Raw genomic sequence first — 22,757 nt, 5'->3', positions numbered from 1 at the left:
GTAAAATAATTGCACCACAGCACTTCCAGATATGGATCCTATGCATGAAAACAGGACAAAGCATCGCACAGAGATAATAGAAGTGTATTACACAGTATTATAACTTGGCATCATGGGCTCAAAAGCTGAAACAAAACAATCCTGGAATACCCCTTTAACCCCTTAAGGACTCAGAGTTTTTCAGTTTTTGCACTTTCGTTTTTTCCTCCTTACCTTTTAAAAAATCATAACCCTTTCAATTTTCCACCTAAAAATCCATATTATGGCTTATTTTTTGCATCACCAATTCTACTTTGCAGTGACATCAGTCATTTTACCCATAAATTCACGGGGAAACGGAAAAAAAAAAATCATTGTGCGACAAAATCGAAGAAAAAATTCCATTTTGTAATTTTTGGGGGCTTCCGTTTCTATGCAGTGCATATTTCGGTACAAATTATACCTTATTATTCTGTAGGTCCATACGGTTAAAATGATACCCTATTTATATAGGTTTGATTTTGTTGTACTTCTGGAAAAAATCATAACTACATGCAGGAAAATTTATATGTTTAAAAATGTCCTCTTCTGTACAGGGCGGTATGAGGACTCATTTTTTGCGCCGTGATCTGAAGTTTTTATCGGTATGATTTTTGTTTTGATCAGACTTTTTGATCACTTTTTATTCATTTTTTAATGGTATAAAAAGTGACCAAAATGCGCTTTTTTTGATTTTGGAATTTTTAAACCGTGAGGTTTAATTAATGATATATTTTTATAGTTCGGACATTTATGCACGCGGCGATACCACATGTTTAATTTTTTATTTTTTTACACTGTTTTATTTTTTTTTATGGGAAAAGGGGGGGTGATTCAAACTTTTATTAGGGAAGGGGTTAAATGACCTTTATTAACACTTTTTTTTTTTGCAGTGTTATAGCTCCCATAGGGACCTATAACACTGCACACACTGATCTCTCATGCTGATCACTGGTGTGTATTAACACGCCTGTGATCAGTGTTATCGGCGCTTGACTGCTCCTGCCTGGATCTCAGGCACTGAGCAGTAATTCGTCGATCGGACACCGAGGAGGCAGGTAAGGGCCCTCCCGGTGTCCTGTAAGCTGTTCTGGACGCTGCGATTTCACCGCGGCGGTCCCGAACAGCCCGACTGAGCAGCTGGGTCACTTTCACAGCGGCGATGTGTGGTATTAGCCGCGGGTCCCGGCCGTTGATGAGTGCCGGGACTGACGCGATATGATGCGGGATCGCAGCGCGATCCCGCTTCATATCGCGGGAGCCGGCGCAGGACGTAAATATACGTCCTGCGTTGTTAAAGGGGTACTCCCGTGGAAAACTTTTTTTTTTTTTTTATCAACTGGTGCCAGAAAGTTAAACAGATTTGTAAATCACTTCTATTAAAACATCTTAATCCTTCCAGTACTTTTTAGGGGCTGTATAGTAAAGAGAAATCCAAAAAAGAAATGCATTTCCTCTGATGTCATGACCACATTGCTCTCTGCTGACCTCTGCTGTCCATTTTAGGAACTGTCCAGAGCAGCATATGTTTGCTATGGGGATTTTTTTCCTGCTCTGGACAGTTCAGGAAATGGACAGCAGAGGTCAGCAGAGAGCACTGTGGTCATGACATCAGAGGAAATGCATTTCTTTTTTTGGATTTCTCTTTAGTATACAGCCCCTAAAAAGTACTGGAAGGATTAACATTTTTTAATAGAAGTGATTTACAAATCTGTTTAACTTTCTGGCACCAGTTGATTTAAAGTTTTCCATGGGAGTACCCCTTTAAAGGGACCCAAGGGCCACATGTTAAAATATATAATAGCCAATAGTCTGTCACAAATAGAAATGATTATGGATAGCATTGCTTGTCTACATACCATGTCCTCATTTAGTCAATAGCTATAGCTAGAGGGGGTTATCTTCAAAGACAAACACAAACTAACATAAACATAGACAGGCAAAACCAGCTGTAATTGTATTTTATGTATAAAGTAACATAATTTTCCAAACCTCTGCTTTCAATCTCTTGGATGCACATGTCCACTACCATTGGCCTTGGAGTATTGTGTGCTTTCACCAAAGTGGTCAGGTCACAGCTGTAAACTTTCTTGATGCGCTTGAGATCTGGTTGGCAGTCATTGGGCACATACTTGGAACACTGTTTATGTACATTTAACCCACAATCTGTAAATTAGAGACAAAAAAATAGATAAATGTATAGTAAATAAAATGTATGCAATGCTAAAGGTAACAAAAAATTGTATGAAGAAAGGCAAAATTTCACTGTGAAGTAAACCTCAATGATATGGCTGTGAAGACTACACGCATCATGTGCATGTCTGTAGCTTGGAGAACAGAACTGGTTATGTACGCAGCTGTGTCCGTCCTCAAGCCCACTGGTGTATATATAGCTTCAGCAGAATCGATGGTTTCAGAAACAAAATTTATAATAAAAAGCATGAGAATGATGAGACTCCCTAGTTCTATGCATTTTATGAATCGTGCTCAGAAATTTGAGGAGTACTCTGTCAGTGGTGGCCAAAAACATGGGCCTTGACTCTTAAAGCATTATTGACACTTAAAAAAAAAAAAAAATAAAATTTGACAAGTCACAGAGATGTCCAAAGTTTTGATTGGTCAAGGTCTCAGTGCTGAGACCCCCACCAATTTCTAGATATAGCTGGAAGTAACATTCAGTTGTGTGTTTTACTCCCAGGCTCGAGAACCCAACCCAAAGTTTTGCAGGGGACATGCTCCATTGTAAGTCTATGGAGTCCATCTCCAGCAAAAAGTCAGACCGATCGGCGAACCGGGGAGTGAAGTAAACATGCCACATGCTTTTTCTGGGTATATAGCTAGAAATCAGTGGGTGTCTCAGCAAAGTCCCTGATAAAACATTAACACTTAAAAGGCTGAACATAAACACATGAATGTTTAGTTAGCTTTTTCATTTTATATCTTTTTTCTTTACAGTCATGTCAAAACTCAAAGTCGCGCAACAGCAAGTTGTATATAAATTGCACAATGTGATTTGCTGTTGTGTAACCCATGTCACCATAAAGCTCTAACCTTATAGTGAAAGGGGTACCCTGCCACTAGACATCTTATCCCCTTTCCAAAGGATAGGGGATAAGATGTCTGATCGTGGGAGTCGCACAGCTGGGACCCCGGGATCTCTATGTAGCACCCGGCATTTGTTAAGAATGCTGGGTGCGGGTGTCGTGATGTCATGGCCATGCCCCTCATTATGTCACACCACGCCCCCTCAATGAAAGTTTATGGGAGAGGCATGGCGGCCACCACGCCCCTCCCATAGAATTGTATTGAGGTGGCGTGCTGTGATGACACGAGGGGTGTGGCCATGATGTCACAACCCCCGTCGCCCACTCCAAGTGTTCAGAACAAAATGTTCCGAACACTGGGGCAGCGGAGTATGCCTTTAAGCTGCAACATAAATTTGCCTCCAACTGGACCCATACATGAATTTCATGAGAGCCTCCAGGCCACCAATTGGGTGTCATTACAGTCTGTAAACAAATGACTATACAGGAATTTACACATAACTAAAAGAAATAATAAAATACTGTTTAATGTAACATTTTATTAACATTGTACTGAAGAAAACTGTGTCCCTGTAGCAGAATGTGACATTCTGCACAGGGACACCCTTTTCTGCTTTACAGACATCTTTCTTTCACTCCCTAACCCCTTATTCCTAACGCTTATCCCTAAACCTATCCCCTAATCCTAACCCTTAACCCTTATCCTAACCCTGACCCCTATTCCTAACCATTAATCCTAACCTTAACCCCTAACCCTCATTCTAGCCCTAATCCTAACCCCTAATCCTAACTCTAATCTTAACCCATAATCCTAAACCTAAAACGTCACTCCCCCTCCCATAGACATGAATGTGTGGTGTGACGTCATGTCTCCGGTCCCTAAAACACAGAGGACGGATATCGCAGGGGGTCCCAGCTGCAGACATCAGACATCTTATCCCCTATCCGTTCGATAAGATGTCTTTGACCAGAATACCCCTTTAAGTGATGTTTATGCTTGACAATTTTAGTGGTCAGTTTTATTATACAAATATTGTTTTAATACTTTGTACCTAATTGCCATTATTACTTATGAAAGAAATGCCAAGTCTAAAAAACATCTTAGTAATTAAAGCTCCTGTGAATGCTATGGTGCAGTACAATTCTGCAGGACAAGGCATTAATTAAAAAAAAAATGGTGGCTTTTGGGAAATAGTCATTAGTTTTATCATAATAAACAACATAATCAAGTACAATTCTTCCTGTGGATTAACATTATAAATTGTATAATCCAATTTAATACATTCCAGAGTTTATTGCCTTTGATTACCATGTTGGAGAAAATAAACTAAACAGATGGATGGCACCTGAGTCATGCCATAGATTAAAATTATTCAATTTACAGTAATCTTAACAACTAAATTCTTTGTCATACTTGTGGCCTATTGTAAGACCTGCTAGTAGGGTGTAACTAATCCACTGTAATGTCATTGTGATTGAGTTAGCAGGGGTGTGGTTTTGCTGTAGAACACCAAATTGTGTGACATATAGGTTGACCATATTTAAAAAAAAATTCCATTTGGAACTGTCCTGTCTTTTTTTTTTTTTTTTTTTCCAAACGGTGCTAAATTAAACTCTCTGCTGTTTTTGTGCCACATCAGACACTGGTCACTCTTCTTAAAGTAGCCATGGCCCACACTACCTGATCTTAAAGTGATAGCCAGCTCTGTGTATTGTAACGGAGCTGGATGGATCCTCTGACCTGTGTGGCTGATGACTCGGACCGTATCAGGGAGTGGAGTCTAAGGTGCAGCTGGTCTTCACCAGAGCCCGCCGCAAGGCAGGATGGGCTTGCTGCGGCAGGCGACACTAGGGGTGAGAATCGCCAATAATTTGGCGATTCGATTTGAATCGCGATACCAGTGTGGCGATTCGATATATCCCGATATATCGCGATACCGTCTAGGTGACGATACATCGCGATATATCCCGATATATCGCCCACCTGGGAGCATTCATAGATCCCAATAGACGCCGCTGTCAGCTTTGACAGCGGCGATCTAGTACTCCGGTGCTCACTTTTCTCATGTTATCCCGTCCGGGCTGCAAAATAAAATAAAACGCACTTTATCTTACCTACCAACGAGCCCCCGGAGCTCCGGTACACTCCGGTACAGGTGTTCGGTCCCCGGGCTGTATTCTTCTTACTTCCTGTTAGTCCGGCACGTCACATGGAGCTTCAGCCTATCACCAGCGGAGGCGGGACATCGCTGCGGCCGGTGATAGGCTGAAGCTCCATGTGACGTGCCGGACTAACAGGAAGTAAGAAGAATACAGCCCGGGGACCGAACACCTGTACCGGAGCTCCGGGGGCTCGTTGGCAGGTAAGATAAAGTGCGTTTTATTTTGCAGCCTGGATAGGATAAAATGAGAAAATTGCGCACCGGATACTCCTTTAATAGCCAGCCGCGGCTATTGCCGCATGCTGGCTATTAGTGGCGGCCCCCGGCTACTGAAATCAGCCGGGGGTCGCATAGTACGGAGTGGGCACGAGTCGGAGCCCGCTCCATAGCCGTGTCAGATCCGGCCTGCCCGGTTCCACAAATGTGGAACTTTTATCTCCTGATGCCCAAGACATGACATGCTGTTCCGGGCGTCCGCAGATAAAAATTCCACATCCCTAAAAGAATCGATTCAAAAATATTTTGAAACGATTCTGTATCGGCAAATGAAAAAATCGCGATTATCGCGAGAATCGATTTTTTCTTACATCCCTAGGCGACACCCAGGTCGCTACCCCTAACACGGCTCGACCACACAGGTAGCTGGGCAAGGCGAGGTACAGGGGGATAAGGCAGAGGCGTAGTCAAACGTAGCAGAAGGTCAAGGCAGGCGGCAAAGGTGCAAAGTCAAATAACGTAGCGGAAGGTCTGGATACACGGGCAAGACTAACAGGCTATATAGAATGCTTAATCTCAGGCTAGGGGCACTGAAGATCCGGCAGGGAAGTGTGGGAGGTGCAGTGCTTTATTAGGTAGTGTCAGGTGCACACAGTAATTAAGGGCGTACTGGCACGTTAAATCTCAGAGCACCGGCGCGCACGCGCCCTAGGAGCTGAGACACGGGAGCGGAAGCAACATGGGGTGAGTGACGGGCCGGGATTCGCATGCGAAGAACTGAAGAAATGGGCCACACAAATATATGCTTACATTCTACAATATATTAGAGTTGGCAAAATATAGAATTATAAATATACAAAGACGGCCAGGCATAGCACAGCATACAGGATGGAGGCAGGGAAGCTCTGCCTCCATTGCGCACAAGACTGACTTCGCATACTAGCAATGTGGGGCAATACCTAGAAAATGGAAAGACCAATTTTTGTATACATGCACTGTACCCTAGTGTATTGGGTTTAGTGCGAGTAAACAGCCTGTCAGTTTCCCTTTAATTATATACCGTACCCCCCTTAATTCCCTATATACTGTGCCACCATTCATCTATTAATTCCCTATATACTGTTCCACCATTAATGAACTATATACTGTGCCACTATTATTTAACTATACTGTGCCACCACAAAGGGTGCGTTCACACGTGCGTATTTTCTGCTGCAGATCTGCTGCAGATTTGCTTTAGCAGATTTCTGTTCCCATTGTCAATGGGAAGCAAAATCTGCAGCAGATCTGCAGCAAAAATAGGCACATGTGAACGCACCCTAAGGATCTATACACAGTGCCAGCATACATAAAAAATATAATGTTCCAATATAATGAAATATATACTGTGCTTCCATAAATTCCCTATATACTGTGCTTACATTCCTTTATTAATTCCCTAATAATGTGCTTCATACAATAAATACAAGCACATAACATAAAGGCACATACAGTACATAGGTAATATACACACATACAAAGAGACATGTTGACACATATATACAGATACAAATATACATTAAGAAACATAAATACACAGACACACATATAACATGGAATATATACTAAAAGATATAGCCAATAAGCACATCATACATACAGGTACACACATACAATCACTCACAGATATATACACACACATACATAGATTCACTTGCTCATATATATACACACACACACACATACATACCGTATATACTCGAGTATAAGCCGAGTTTTTCAGCACGATTTTTCGTGCTGAAAACACCCCCCTCGGCTTATACTCGAGTGAACTCTCCACCCGCAGTGGTCTTCAACCTGCGGACCTCCAGAGGTTTCAAAACTACAACTCCCAGCAAGCCCGGGCAGCCATCGGCTGTCCGGGCTTGCTGGGAGTTGTAGTTTTGAAACCTCCGGAGGTCCGCAGGTTGAAGACCACTGCGGCCTTCGACATCATCCAGCCCCCTCTCACCCCCCTTTAGTTCTGAACAGTACTCACCTCCGCTCGGCGCTGGTCCGGTGCTGCAGGGCTGTCCGGTGAGGAGGTGGTCCGGTGGGATAGTGGTTCCGGGCTGCTATCTTCACCGAGGAGGCCTCTTCTAAGCGCTTCGGGCCCGGCCCCAGAATAGTCACGTTGCCTTGACAACGACGCAGAGGTACGTTCATTGCCAACGTACTTCTGCGTCATTGTCAAGACAACGCCTCTATTCCGGGCCGGAAGCACGGAGAAGAGGCGCCCCCGGTGAAGATAGCAGCCCGGAAACACTATCCCACCGGACCACCTCCTCTCCGGACAGCCCTGCAGCACCGGACCAGCGCCGAGCGGAAGTGAGTACTGTACAGAACTAAAGGGGGGTGAGAGGGGCTGGATGATGTCGAAGGCCACAGTGGTCTTCAACCTGCGGACCTCCGGAGGTTTCAAAACTACAACTCCTACAACTACTACAACACACACACACAGATTCACTTGCTCATATATATACACTATGTGGCAGTATGGCAAGGAAAGGGTGCATTTCCTTGGCTCACTCTGCAGAAGCTCTCACCTGCTTCTTAACTAATGAGGCAGGAGGGAAGGGAGGTGTATATGAGATGAAGACTCAGTGTAATGGGGGCTCTTCCTAGGAGACAGCATGTGGGCTGTAGGGAAGAGACAGAGCCTGCTGAGGAGTACACAGCCCGAGCTATGAGGGGCTCAAAGAGTGTGACATGAATTGTGAGTAGAAGGTTGCAGGGGACATATGTTTAACCGGCTGAGGGAAGCTCAGCGGTTGTTAGTCAGGACAAGCTGATCTGTTTAGTCAGTGACCAGACGGTCTAGGATTTTGTTTTGTTCCTGCTTTTTGTTTATTTCTTTCCCTGCAACCTGTCTAATAAAACTGGCAAGGTGCCAGATTTGCATTATAAGTGTTTGTTTGCTGGTTTATTGAGAAGAAACGCATCCTGTGGCGTGGTCCAAGACGATCCCAGAGCTAATCCCCAAGACGGATCGTCACAACATATACATAGATTCACTTGCTCATATATATATACACACATACATACACACATACATAGATTCACTTGCTCATATATATATACACACACACACACATACATAGATTCACTTGCTCATATATATACACATATACATAGATTCACTTGCTCATATATATATATATATATATATATATAAACACACACACACACACATACATAGATTCACTTGCTCCCATATATAGGCACATACATAGAGATAGACACACACACACACATATATACACCTCACACTGACATACAGTCACTCAATATATACACAGTCACTTACACTAAGGCCCCAGCCATCCCTCTCTGCACAGGCACATACATAGAGATGCATGCACGCACACATATGTATACATACACACACACTGACATACAATCACTCACATATATTTACAGTTACTTACAGTAAGGGCTGCATAGACTGAAGTTTGTGGCCGGACATGCTGTGGGCGGGGCTTCTCTCTGCCTCCTCTGCTCCTGTCTCCTCCATGTGGAGAGAAGCAGAGAAATGGCAGATAATGACAGGGTAAGTTGCGCCCCCTTGCTGCAGGGAGGGCACAGCACCCTCCATTAAACCACATACAAATCTCCCCAGCAATGGATCCTTTTTACTTCACCTGTCACCCTGAGTCTGCAGCTCCTTTTGTGAGGGCACTAGAGGGGCAGGAGAGGAAAAGAGCAGGGGCTCCAGCCCCCTTTTACCCCTATGTGTGCACGTCCCTGCTGCCTGCCAGTGTAAAAGTGGCAGACAGCATATAACTGCAATGCTTTGGAATACTAAGTATTCCAAAGCATAAAAAAAAGTGTAAAGAAATATAAAATAAAATTGTAAAAATAAATGTAAAAACAATAAGTATATAGGTCAAACTCAGGCAATCTCCTTTATCAGGGAGTCATGTCCGTATGGGCGCATCTTTCCTCTTCTCTTTCTCATACTATCTCTCCTCTTCTTCCTGCGAGCCTTATACCTTTAGCCGTTGGGAGTCACTCACCTGTTTTCCAGTCAATGTGGGACGGTTTCAGTAGTCTCACGGTAGCTCAATTTTTTAAAGAAGGAGTGGCCCCTCAGATTGACACTCTTGAATCATTTTTACCTTTGCGGAGGCTGTCTTTTTTACACCATAGGCATTTCACTCACTGCTGTGCACTTTTCGCATCACGATACCTACCATTAAGAGAGCTCACAACTTTTGAGAAACTTTCCATGTCTAACCCTCACCCTCGGCAGCGTAGTCTGACCATATGTCAAAAAATGATAGCAACTACTAAGTGCCAATCTCCACCTCATTACATTGCCTCATGGGCATAGGAACTGAATAGGTCGTTTACTGAGGAAGAAATTGCAGGGATCTTACGTAATTCCCACAGGTTTTCCCGATTCATTAGGCTACAAGAATCCCATTACAAAGTATTATCACGTTGGTACAGAACTCCTGAGTTTTTGTATAATCATGGTTTGTCTGAATCTAACCTCTGCTGGAGGTGCACACAACATGTAGGATCACACCTACACATCTCGGACATGCCCGGTAATAGCTTCTTTCTGGAAAGAGGTTAACGATGTGATTAATTCTTTAGTGAAGGATAAAATTACTCTTACTCCTGAGGGTGTCCTATTGGGTCTCTTGGCAGGCAGTTTCTCCCCGATTAAACATTCCATGATAGCTCATATGATCGCAGCGGCAAAATCGTTAATCCCGCTACATTGGTTGCAAAAGAACCCTCCAACGATTCAAGAGTGGATCACAAAGGTCCAACAGGTGTGTAGATTCGAAGAAATTTCTTATTGATCCACAAGATCACATGATTAATTTTTAAATATATGGCGACCCCGGCTTCTTTCACCTTTAGGGACACATTGAGTCATACCGAGACATTAACTGATGGTGTAGGCTTTTCATTGGCTGTCGGCATTACAAAATTCCCAAACACACGATTTTTTTAAATAAAAATACATGTATTAAAGAAATATAATGAAAAATAAAAATGCATAATGTGTAGGATCACACAGCGCACATCCGCAGCCTATTACATGCTGCGGATGCCCCCCAGCAGTCACAATATTGAGCTCCCTGCGGCTGGGTAGCTTTGTGTCCACTCAATGTGTCTCGCCGGCAGCAGTGATCTCGCCCTTGTGACTGCCTGGGGGCATCCGCGGTGTGAAATAAGCCACGGATGTGCTCTATGTGACCCTATATTGCGTCCTGTTCATACTGCGTTTCAGAAGTATGTCACAGCCACGCGTCACTACTAGCCGACCAGGGACCGATCAGAGCGGTGCCTGGGCCAGCCAATACACTTGTAAGGGTGCGGTATTGTTCTGACAGCTCTGATCCTTTGCAGGCATGGGGTAGGGTCTATAATTCATATAATGATGCCCTGAAAGCCAAAGGGGGCTCCTCTCCTTCTTGGTCCTACAAGGCAGTGAGGCATCCAGATATGGACTAAGTAGGGGTACTGCCCAGCCCGGGACGAACAGCGTGACAAAATATTGGCACATTTCCTCCATTTCAAAAGCAACTTACCAAAATGATGTCCCATAAATAAAGTATTTGTGGGAAAAAAAGCTAATTTCTATTTTTTCCACTGACTTTGAAATAATTTTAGCCACACAATAAGAGCTCAACGTACTTACTTTTGCCCTAGTGAATACTTTAGGGGGTGTAGTTTGAAAATGGGGTCACTTCTGGGGGTGTATTATTTTTCTGACAGCTAGAATGCTTTGCAAGATGAAGTGCGGCCTATAATTTGTATAATGATTTCCTGAAAGCCTGGGGCTCCTCTCCTTTTGGGTCCCACCATGTGGCCATGCAACCAAATATGGCCGAAGCGGGGGTATTACCGAACACGGGACAAACAGCGTACTAAAATATGGGGCGCATTTTCTACTTTTCAGATGCAATGTACAAAAAATATGTCCCACAAATGATGCATTTGTGAAAAAAAAAAGGAAGAAAATTTAATTTTTCCACTGATTTTGTAACTATTCCAGCCACACAAAAAGGACTCAAAGTACTCACTTTTGGTGTAGGTGAATACTTTAGGGGGTGTTGTTTCCAAAATGGTGTCACTTGTGGGGGTTCTGTATGGTTCTGGCAGCTAAAACCCTTTGCAGGCATGAAGTGAGGCCCATAATCCATCGGGCCTAAAATGATGCCCTGAAAGCCAAATGGTGCTCCTTTCCTTCTGGGTCCTACCACGTGGCCAAGGAACTAAATATGGCCTAAACGGGGGTATTTCCAAACACAGGCTGAGCAGCTCAATAAAATATAGGGTGCATTTCTTTCAATATCAGAAGCTATGTACCAAAAATATGTCCCACAAATGATACATTTGTGAAAAAAAGCAAATTTTGAATTTCTAAGGCTGACTTTGTAATAATTCCTGCCAAAAAACGATGGTGTTAAAATACTCACTGTACCCCCACTGTTTAATTAAAAACAAAAGAAATGCTTTCAAAATAAAGACATCGGAAAGTATATGTTTCATAAACTATTTGGTCAGAAAGTATAAATATTTGCAACCTATTAGTGTTAAAATAGCGAAAAATCTAAATTTTTAAAAAAAATTCATGATTTTTTGCATTGAAAAAATAAAACTACAAATGATATCGGCTTACTTTAACTATGTACATGAAGGACAACTTGTGACAAAAAAGCAATGTCAGAATTATCGTGATTGGCAAAATGTTACCAGAGTTATTCTATAATAAAGACAGACATCCCCGATTAAGAAAAACAGGCTTGGTCTTTCAGGGGCGTACAGGTTTACTTGTGTTGGTCCATAAGGGGTTAAATGCCGTATTTTTGTTGTTTCTTGTCCCCTTAACATTTTTATTCATCCATATTGGTTTTCTTTTATTTCTGACCATTTTATTCCAATCAGGTATATACCTCTTACAGTGAGAATTTAAGATATTTTTAAAAGTCTCCCATTTAGTGTCATTATTCTTGTTTATGAGGAAATTATCCCAATTTATATTGTTAAGGGCTTCTCTGAGTTGATCAAATTTTGCCTTCCTAAAGTTCATTGTTTTTGTGACACCTCGAGAGATTCCCTTATTGAAGAACAAGTTATAATATATTATATTATGATCAATATTTCCTAGGTCTCCTTCTACTTGCACGTTAGTTACTCTGTCAGGTCTGTTTTGTGTTTGGTGGCTTACAGCAAACCCCTATATATTTCTACCCATATTGACTCCACATTATCGTTTCCTATGTCATAATTTTCCTCAGACATCAACCACCCCAGTTCCTCTGTTTTATTGGACAGACTACTGGGATTAGTCAACATGCAATTTAAAGGTGTTGTTACGCCGAGCGCTCCGGGTCCCTGCTCCTCCCCGGAGCACTCGCGGCGTTCACCTCCGTGCAGCGCCCCGGTCAGACCCACTGACCGGGAGCGCTGCACTACTGTCTCCGGCGGGGATGCGACCCGCGTAGCGGGACGCGCCCGCCCGCGGCTCGCATCCCAGTCTCCTCACCTGCCCCGTCCTCCGTCCGCTCAGTCCCGGCGCGCGCGGACCCACTTCCTAGGGCGCGCGCGGGCCGGCTCTCTGAGATTTAAAGGGCCGATGCGCCATTGATTGGCGCCTGGCCCAATCAGTACCTGCACCTGTGTCCAGGCTTATTTAAACCCACTTTCCCTTCCTGTCCTGTCCGGATCTTGTTGCCTAGTGAAAGCGTTTTGTGTATGTTCCTAGCTGTGTTCAAGACCTAGCTGTGTTCAAGTTCCTAGCTGTGTTCAACCTGCTGTTGCCCCTGACTACTACCCTTGCTGCCTGCCCTGACCTTCTGCTACGTCCGACCTTGCTCTTGCCTTGTCCTTCTGTACCACGCCAGTCTCAGCAGTCAGTGAGGTTGAGCCGCTACCGGTGGACACGACCTGGTTGCTACCACCGCAGCAAGACCATCCCGCTTTGCGGCGGGCTCTGGCGAATACCAGTAGCAACTTAGAACCAGCCCATCGGTATGGTCCACGCCAATCCCTCACTGACACAGAGGATCCACCACCAGTATCCTCACAGTATACCCATCCGGATCCTGACAGTAGATCCGGCCATGGATCCCTCTGAGGTGCCGATGCCAAGTCTCGCTGACCTATCCAGGTGGTCGCCCAGCAATCCCAACAGATCGCCCAACAAGGACAGCAGCTTCTGCCACAGCTACAGCAACCATCTTCTCCACCAGCTCCTGCACCTCCTCCGCAGCGAGAGGCCGCTCCTAGCCTCCGCCTGTCCCTGCCGGACAAATTTGATGGGGACTCTAAACTCTGCCGTGGTTTCCTGTCTCAATGTTCCCTACACTTGGAGATGATGTCGGACCAATTTTACACAGAACTGTCTAAGGTGGCTTTCGTGGTTAGTCTCCTGTCTGGAAAGGCCTTGTCATGGGCCACACCGCTCTGGGACCGCAATGACCCTGTCACTGCCACTGCCCAGTCCTTCTTCGCTGAAGTTCGTAGTGTCTTCGAGGAGCCAGCCCGGGCCTCCTCTGCCGAGACTGCTTTGTTGAACCTAGTCCAAGGAAGTTCTTCCGTAGGCGAATACGCCATCCAGTTTTGTACCCTCGCCTCAGAGCTATCCTGGAACAATGAGGCCCTCTGCGCGACCTTCAAGAAAGGCTTATCCAGCAACATCAAAGATGTACTGGCCGCACGAGAAATTCCTGCTAACCTGTCTGAACTTATCCATTTGGCCACCCGCATCGACATGTGTTTTTCTGAAAGACACCAGGAGCTCCTCCAGGAAAAGGACCTTGATCTCTGGGCACCTCTCTCCCAGAATCCTTTGCAATCTACCCCTGTGCCTCCCGCCGAGGAGGCTATGCAAGTGGATCGGTCTCGCCTGACCCATGAAGAGAGGTCTCGTCGCCGAGATGAAAATGTATGCCTGTACTGCGCTAGTACCGAACATTTCCTAGTGGACTGCCCTATTCGTCCCCCGCATCTGGGAAACGCACGCACGCACCCTGTTCACGTGGGAGTGGCGTCTCTTGGTGTGAATTCTGCTTCTCCACGTTTCACTGTGCCTGTGCGGATTTCTCCTTCCGCCAACTCCTCCTTCTCAGCTGTGGCCTCTGGTTCTGCAGGAAATTTTATTTTAGCCTCTTTTGTTAATAGGTTCAGCATCCCAGTAACCAGTCTCGTCAAACCGCTCTCTATCTCTTCTGTTAACGGAGAAAAATTGGACTGCACTGTGCGCTACCGCACTGAACCCCTGCCCATGAGCATTGGACTTCACCATGAAAAAATTTAATTTTTCGTTCTGCCTAACTGCACCTCTGAAGTTCTTCTCGGCCTGCCGTGGCTCCAACGATCAAAAATTGGGGTCCTTCTTGTCACAAACGATGCCTCAAATCTGCTCCCACTTGTCTAACCCCTGAGGTTCCACCTTTACAGGGCCCTCCCAAGGCTTACCAGGGCTTTTCTGATCTTTTCTGCAAAAAGCAAGCAGAGATCTTACCTCCTCATAGCCTCCTTCCTGGTACCACTCTGCCCCGTGGCAAGCTTCACCCTCTGCCCCCCTCCCCATTCCCACTTCTTCTGGAGTTCCTGCTGTAGATGAAGTAACACAGGACTTCTCCGTTATCTGGAAGGAGACTCAAGAGTCGCTCCCACTGGCCTCGTCTCGTATGAAGGGACAAGCAGATAAAAAGAGGGGGAGACCTAAGGGGGGGGGTACTGTTACGCCGAGCGCTCCGGGTCCCACCATTATCCTCACAGTATACCCATCCGGATCCTGACAGGTGTATGTTTTTTCTTCCTATGAAGCCTATCCCTATTAACTATTCTAACTCCTCCCTCCGCTCCACCCCCAAGTACATTAACCCCTTAAGGACCCGGGCTTTTTCCGTTTTTTCATTTTCAATTTTTCCTCCTTAACTTTAAAAAATCATAACTCTTAAAAATTTTCACCTAAAATTATATATAATGGCTTAATTTTTGCGTCACTAATTCTACTTTGTAATGACATTAGTCATTTTACCCAAAAATCTACGGTGAAACTGGAAAAAAAATCAATGTGCGACAAAATTGATGAAAAAACACTATTTTGTAAGTTTTGGGGGCTTCTATTTTTACGCTGTACATTTTTTGTCAAAAATGATACCTTATCTTTATTCTGTAGGTCCATACGGTTAAAATGATACCCTACTTGTATAGGTTTGAATTTGTATCACTTCCGAAAAAAATCATGAATACATGCAGGAAAATTTATACGTTTAAAATGGTCATCTTTTGACCCCTATAACTTTTTTATTTTTCTGTGTTCAGGGCGCTTTGAGGACTCATTTTTTGCGCCGTCATCTGAAGTTTTTAGCGGTACCATTTTTGTTCTGATCAGACTTTTTGATCACTTTTTATTCACTTTTTTGTGGTATAAAAAGTGATCAAAAATGCGCTATTTTGGACTTTGGAATTTTTTTGCGCGTACGCCATTGAACGAGCGGTTTAAAAAGCGGTATATTTTTATAAATCGGACATTTCCGCACGCGACGATACCACATATGTTTATTTTTATTATTATTTACATAATGTTTTTTTTATTTTTGGAAATGCCGGGTGATTTAAACTTTTATTAGGGGAAGGGATAATTGAAAGGGTTAATGATTTTTTTACACTTTTCTTATGCAACATTATAGCTCCCATAAGGGGCTATAACATTGCATTTACTGATCTTTTACACTGATTGATCCATCTCCATAGGAATGGATCAATCAGTGTTTTAGGCGATTGAATGCTCAAGCCTGGATCTCAGGCTTGAAGCATTCATTCGGCGATCGGACAGCACAGGAGAAGGTAAGAAGACCTCCTCCTGTGCTACAGCTGTTCGGGATGCCGCGATTATACCGCGGCGATCCCGAACAGCTCCCTGAGCTAGCCGGGCACTTTTACTTTCGTTTTTAGCCGCGCGGCTCAGCTTTGAGCGCGCGGCTAAAGGGTTAATAGCGCGCGGCACAGCGATCAGTGCCGCGCGCTATTAGAGGCGGGTCCCGGCTTCACTATGACGCCGGGCCCGCCGCGATATGATGCGGGGTCACCGTGTGACCCCGCGTTATATCGCAGGACCGGGACCCATGACGTATGCATACGTCATGGGTCCTTAAGAGGTTAATAAGTACCCTCTCGCTATCTACACTATCTTCCCCCTCTACATTGTAGGTTCCCTCCCCTCAGTCCCTAGTTTAAACACTCCTCCACCCTTCTAGCCATCTTCTCCCCAAGCACAGCTGCACCCTCCCCATTGAGGTGCAGCCCATCCCTACAGTAGAGCCGGTATCCGACAGCAAAGTCGTCCCAGTTCTCCATGAACCCAAACCCCTCCTTCCTACACCAGCTTCTGAGCCACTTGTATACCTCCCTAATCTCCCGCTGCCTCTCTGGTGTGGCTCGTGGTACAGATAATATTTCAGAAAATATTAACTTTGAGGTCCTTGCCTTAAGCTTGCGGCCTAAAGCCCTGAAATAATTTTTAAGGACACTCCACCTACCTCTTACTTTGTCATTGGTGCCAATATGTACCATGACTGCTGGGTCCTCTCCAGCCCCACCCAGGAACCTGCCAAACTCGAGCGACAGGAAGACAACACACTGTTCAGAGATCCCTGTCTTTGTGACAGATTGCCCTGTCCCCCTAATAAATGAGTCCCCCACTACCAGTACCTGTCTGGCCTGCCCTGCACTCCTCCCTCCCTCCTTACTGGAGCAGACAACCCCCTGGCGGTCAGAGGCAGAGTCCTTCTGCAGTACTGCTAGCTCTGAAATGGCATGCCCCTCATCTGCCAACCGGACAAACTTGTTGGGGTGTGCCAGATCAGGACTAGCCTCCCTGGCCCTTTTCCCTCTACCACGTTTTCTAACTGTAACCCAGCTAGCTGCCTGACTGTCCTGCACCTCCGTCCCACTATCCTTCCCCACCTCTACCCCAGAGAGTACTTGCTCAGTGACCAGGAGACTCATCTCCAAGTTGTCAATGCATCTCAGTGTTGCCAGTTGCTTCTCTAGATCCAGGATCTGGGCTTCCAAATGAACAACTCACACACATCTCGCACAACAATATGCACCCAGGACTGCCTTTTCCAACATGGAGGCCATACCTGATTTGGGGATTGCAAAAATTATCAGTAAAAAAACAATAAATTATTTCAATTAAACTCCCTTAATTTTAAGTCCCCTCACTTTTATACTTACACTCACTTGTATACTTCCCACTCTTGTATACAGACACACAATCACTATCTCAGACAATCGCTTAGTATACTTTCTTTTATAGTTACCAGACACCACCTCTCTCTTCCACTGCCTGGAAGTGAATGCAAAGGGATATCCGGCTGCAAACAGATGCAATTTATCAGCTTCTAATTAACTACTCCGCCCATTCTCCACCTGTATTCCTCCCAGACAGAGAAAGGGTGCATTTACACCACGTTTTTGCAATACAGTTCCTGTATCAGGTTTTCAATAAAAAAACGGATTCCTTAAATCACTACTAAACTGCTTCAAAACGTGTGTACAAATTTTAACCCATATACAGTTAAAAACCATATACGGTTTGAAAAATTATGTCCGGTTGCATCCATTTTTTAAGAAAAAAACATATACGTTTTTAACTTTTCACTCCATTATGAATAAAGTTTTACTTGTTTGATTAAAATTCCAAGAAAAAAACTGTGCAAAGTTAAAAACCGTATGGTGAAAACCAGATGGAACCATATGCACATACGTCCTCTATGGTTCCCATTGACTCTCATGTTTAAAAAAACGTAAACGGTTTTCCACCCGGACCAAAAATCGTGGTAGGCTACGGTTTTGGGTATGGGAAAAAAACTGACAAAACCGTACAAGATGCAAAACGGATGCAACCGGATGCATTGTTTGGCAAACGTTTTTTTGCATATGGAGTCATTGCATATGGTTGTCAATACGGTTCCACACGGTGTTCAAATTGAAAACATATACGGGAACTGTATTGCAAAAACATGGTGTGAATGCAGCCAAAGAAAAAAATAAACTCACAGAAATGCACTCAATGCTCACAATTATCGGCTCCATTTGTGTCCCTATATCGTTGTGGGACAACAACAATATATCTTTGTGGGACCTACAACAGTATATGGGGCAGTATAGTGGTCAATAGCAATATATGGGGGTGGTTTAGGGGCCTACAACTATATATGGGGAAGTATAGGAGCCTACAACTATATATGAGGCAGTATAGGTGCCTACAACTATTAATGGGGGCAATTAAAAGGCCCACAACAAAATAATCATGTCCTTTTTTGCTATACCGATGTCCCATTTTTGTCTTAAAGAAATATGGTCAGCCTAGAGAGATATGCTGAGTTCATCTTTCATTAAGGGGCTTTGAAAACAGTAAATAGACAAAAGCCCTTTCTCTCCAAAAGCCAGAATTTGAGATTCCACCCTGTATAACTGTGTGTCTAAAATGCAGTATTGACTGTGGTGTTAGTTGACAGAAAATTTCTCAACAAGCCAAATGATGTGCCATTACCTCTTATGGCAAGAAAGGCATTAAGAAAGAGGCCAGAGGTGGCTTTCTGCTATTGAAACTGTATTATAACTGAGATTGCTTGAAAATCTTAAAGTCAAATTCTTGTTTTAGAAATCTGCTTTGTATAAAAAGAAAATCCCACCCATGACCATAGATTTTTTCGTACATCTTCCACTTTGACAAGTATTAAATCTTGCACATATTTACTATAAATAGCATTTATGTATTAAGAAGCCAACTTGTATTTTATGTCTAATACTACTTTAAAAGACATGTTGAGTTCATAACCTAGATCACAATGCCTGATTTCTGAGGAAATATTTGGCTTTCGGCATCCTTATTTCCTGACAAATGAACCACTTAAAGAAAATGTAGATTAAAGCAACAGACAAGGAAACATGTCTGGCAAGCCTGGCAGACCAGTCTGAAGTTAATCTGAGCTGGCACCCCTTTAGGGTTAATTTCCTTGAGTTGTGTTCCAATATTCTTTGTAGCCAAATACAACTTGTTTCCCTTTACTTTTCAAAAATGTATGTGTTGATTCATAAAGCGGCTACATGTCAAGCAAGCAAAACATCCATCAAAAAGTCGGCGCAGATTTTTATAGAAAAACCAAAAGGTAGACACTGTATTTGGAGCCAAAATGTTAAAATTCTCATGTGTGTTTTATTAAGTACAAATGTTTACACTGTAACAATAAATACTTTTTAATACTTAGTAACTAGCTGTCTACGGGTTCTATTACGTATGTCAGTCCAACTCCAAGGGTATGCAACAATGCGTGACCCCTTCTATCAGAAGCACTACAAAATCCACTGTACTTTAGAGAAGTCACTCATTCATATAAGCAACTCTAAAGGCAACAGAGGGAATGGAATAGAAATGCAATAGTTACAGAATAAGGTGAGGCAAAGCCATCCTTTATCCCCCATATTGAGGTGTGAAAATACAAACAAGGTCAAGATCCAAATTGAGATTTAGCAAAGCAATACAGCTATACAGGTTGGCATACAACAAAGAGGACTGTGGAGACCCCAATCATTCTTCCAACTACAAAAGTAAAACATTCCATCCCAGCAATTCCCTTAGAAACCCAGAAAAACTCAACACAACTGAAAAGTCTACAAGAGCTGTCCAAATGAAGGCCAGGAAACAACAAACCTAGAGAATAAATAAGATATATGTCATAAATGTCTGTCCTACTGTTAATAGTATATCATTCCTTCTATCTACAAATAGTAAAGGCACTCATACAGATGTGATAGCTGGCAGCAGTATGTTTGTTTAACTGTTTCTCCCCATACATACAGAACATTAGGCTCAGCATTCATGTGTTCTGAAGGGTAAGAGGGAAGAAGAGCCCCTACCAGACTCCTCTGCCAGTGGCTTAGCCTCTCATGAACAAAAAAATCAGCCAGTTGGCATGTCTGATTTTCCTCACCCTTGACTTCATCGGGAGGGGGATAGTCAGGAGGACTCAACACACTTTTGACGCTCAGTAGGCTTCACCAAAATCAGCTGATATGTTTTAATGTTATAAATGGGTATGGGGGGGGGGGGGGGGTGCTTTAGGCTGAGCCATGTGTACACAGCCTTATCAGTTCCCTAATACAGATCTTGTTGATCTGCCACCCATCCCTTATTATACAGGGAGATGTGTAGTTGACAAGAGATGGATTTTAAAACATGTAAGAACAAAGTGATCTGCCAAAAATAGAAAAGTCTAGGTGACACAATCCTATTTAGAAGGGCTCATGCAACTTTATGATAGTTCTACAATACAACTACTGAACAAGCCCTAAGTAAGAGAGATAATAAAATACTAGCCGGGGACAAATTAGCTAAGAACAGCACGAGAGCCAAGAACTAAACAAACAGATCTCATTCTTGAACAGAGACATTTTATAGTAAATGATACTAAGGTCATATTTTATGTATGTTATTTCTGTGACGTAAAAAAAACAACACATGAAACTGATACTTAAAAGATGAAAATTCTTGCAGACAGAAAAAGATCATATCTGTGCTGATTTTCTCTAGGCTTAATTCGCACACAAAAAATGGGTTGTTTTTTTCTGCCTCAGACAGAGCCTTCTACCAACCACAGCTTAAAGGGGTACTCCAGAGGAAAAATAATGTTTTAAAAACAACTGGTGCCAGAAAATTATACAGATTTGTAAATTACTTACTATTTGTAAAAATCTTGTATTTGTAAAAATCTTGTATTTGTAAAAATCTTGTATTTGTAAAAATCTTAAAGGGGTACTCCGGTAGAATTATTATATTTTTTTTTTATGAACTGATGCCAAAAAGTTAAACAGATTTGTGAATTACTTCTATTAAAAAATCTTTACCCTTTCAGTACTTTTTAGCAGCCGTATGCTACAGAGGAAATTATTTTCTTTTTTAAATTATTTTTTTTCTTGTCCACAGTGCTCTCTTCTGACACCTCTGGCCATGTCAGGAACTGTCCAGAGCAGCATAGGTTAGCAATGGCGATTTTCTCCTGCTCTGTACAGTTCCTGATTCGGACATCAGGTGTCAGCAGAGAGTACTGTGGACAAGACAAAAAAGAAATTAAAAAAGAAAAGAATCTCCTCTGTAGCATACAGCTTCTAAAAAGTACTGGAAGGGTAAAGATTTTTTTAATAGAAGTCATTTACAAATCTGTTTAACTTTATGGCACCAGTTGATTTGAAAATAAGTGTTTTCCACCAGAGTACCCCTTTAAGTCTTCCAGTACTTTTCAGCTGCTGTATGCTCCAGAGGAAGTTGTGTAGTTCTATCTAGTCTGACCACAATGCTCTCTGCTGCCACCTCTATTCGTGTCAAGAACTGTGTTTTCACCTTCTTGCTGCTCCTCTTGGTTACAGAGATTTAGGGATTTTACTATATTGTTGACTATCTACACTTTTGACTTAATTGTCATATAGGTAGGAACTACAGGGGGTGATACTATGAAGTTCCCATCCATCTAACTATTCAGGTATAAGCAGATAGTCAACCAAACTTCACAACCCATATGTCTCAAGAACCTGGGGGTGTCAAAAAACTTAAAAGGTGGTATAAAAACGAAATTTTTTAGTATTGACCATAGCTCCTCTTCCCACTTCTTTACAAGAAAAGTTTATGAAAATGTTGGCATACAACTGTTCACATACAACATCACTGTCATGAGCAAACACCACAGTGTTCAGAATTATGAAAAATGTAGTCTCTGACTCTTCACCATTTTGTGAAAGAAAAATGCATATATTTTCATTAAATAAATCAAAATAATAAAGTGAATTAAATTGGCATGTTAAGTCATCTATAGTATAGCATATATATGAATATATCATAAGAGAGGGTCTAAAGTGGTTTGATGTTCCACCTCTAGAAGTGGCAGAACAAAACCGTGTGATTTATACACAGAAGAATCTAACCACGGGCTACAAAATAATGATGAACTTTAACAACCCTTTCATCCAATTATACCCAATGGCTGGCACAGAAACCCTTAGGGCATTTTTAAATTGGAAACAAAATCATTTTAATTTGACAAGATAGTCTAAATTAAATCAAGCATAATGCATCACATGGACAGCAGGCTCTTCTCAGAACAGAGGGCATATATCTGGCTACAATGAGCTATACAGGTCAATCAGGGACAATCATAGCCAAAAAACTTACGGAAGGATTCCATTTCTTAGACACCCACCATATAGACTAATAACACCACATGAGAAGCCCTTTAAGGCTGCAGTCACAAATTAAGTTTTT

At 43.0% G+C, this 22,757-nt stretch overlaps 1 protein-coding gene across 6 annotated transcripts in view; it reads right to left on the bottom strand.

The window, feature by feature from the left end:
- Positions 1-22,757, bottom strand: part of CHN2 (chimerin 2) — a 397,849-nt gene that overhangs the window by 34,621 nt on the left and 340,471 nt on the right. For all 6 annotated transcript variants that reach the window (XM_056519888.1, XM_056519889.1, XM_056519890.1 and 3 more), the window contains one exon: positions 2,011-2,184. In XM_056519888.1, coding sequence (XP_056375863.1) covers positions 2,011-2,184 — 174 coding nt within the window. The remainder of the gene's footprint in view (positions 1-2,010; positions 2,185-22,757) is intronic.

Source organism: Hyla sarda, chromosome 5 (assembly GCF_029499605.1).
Source record: "Hyla sarda isolate aHylSar1 chromosome 5, aHylSar1.hap1, whole genome shotgun sequence".
Lineage (NCBI taxonomy): Eukaryota > Metazoa > Chordata > Amphibia > Anura > Hylidae > Hyla > Hyla sarda.
This window is presented reverse-complemented; position numbering and strand designations above follow the sequence as displayed.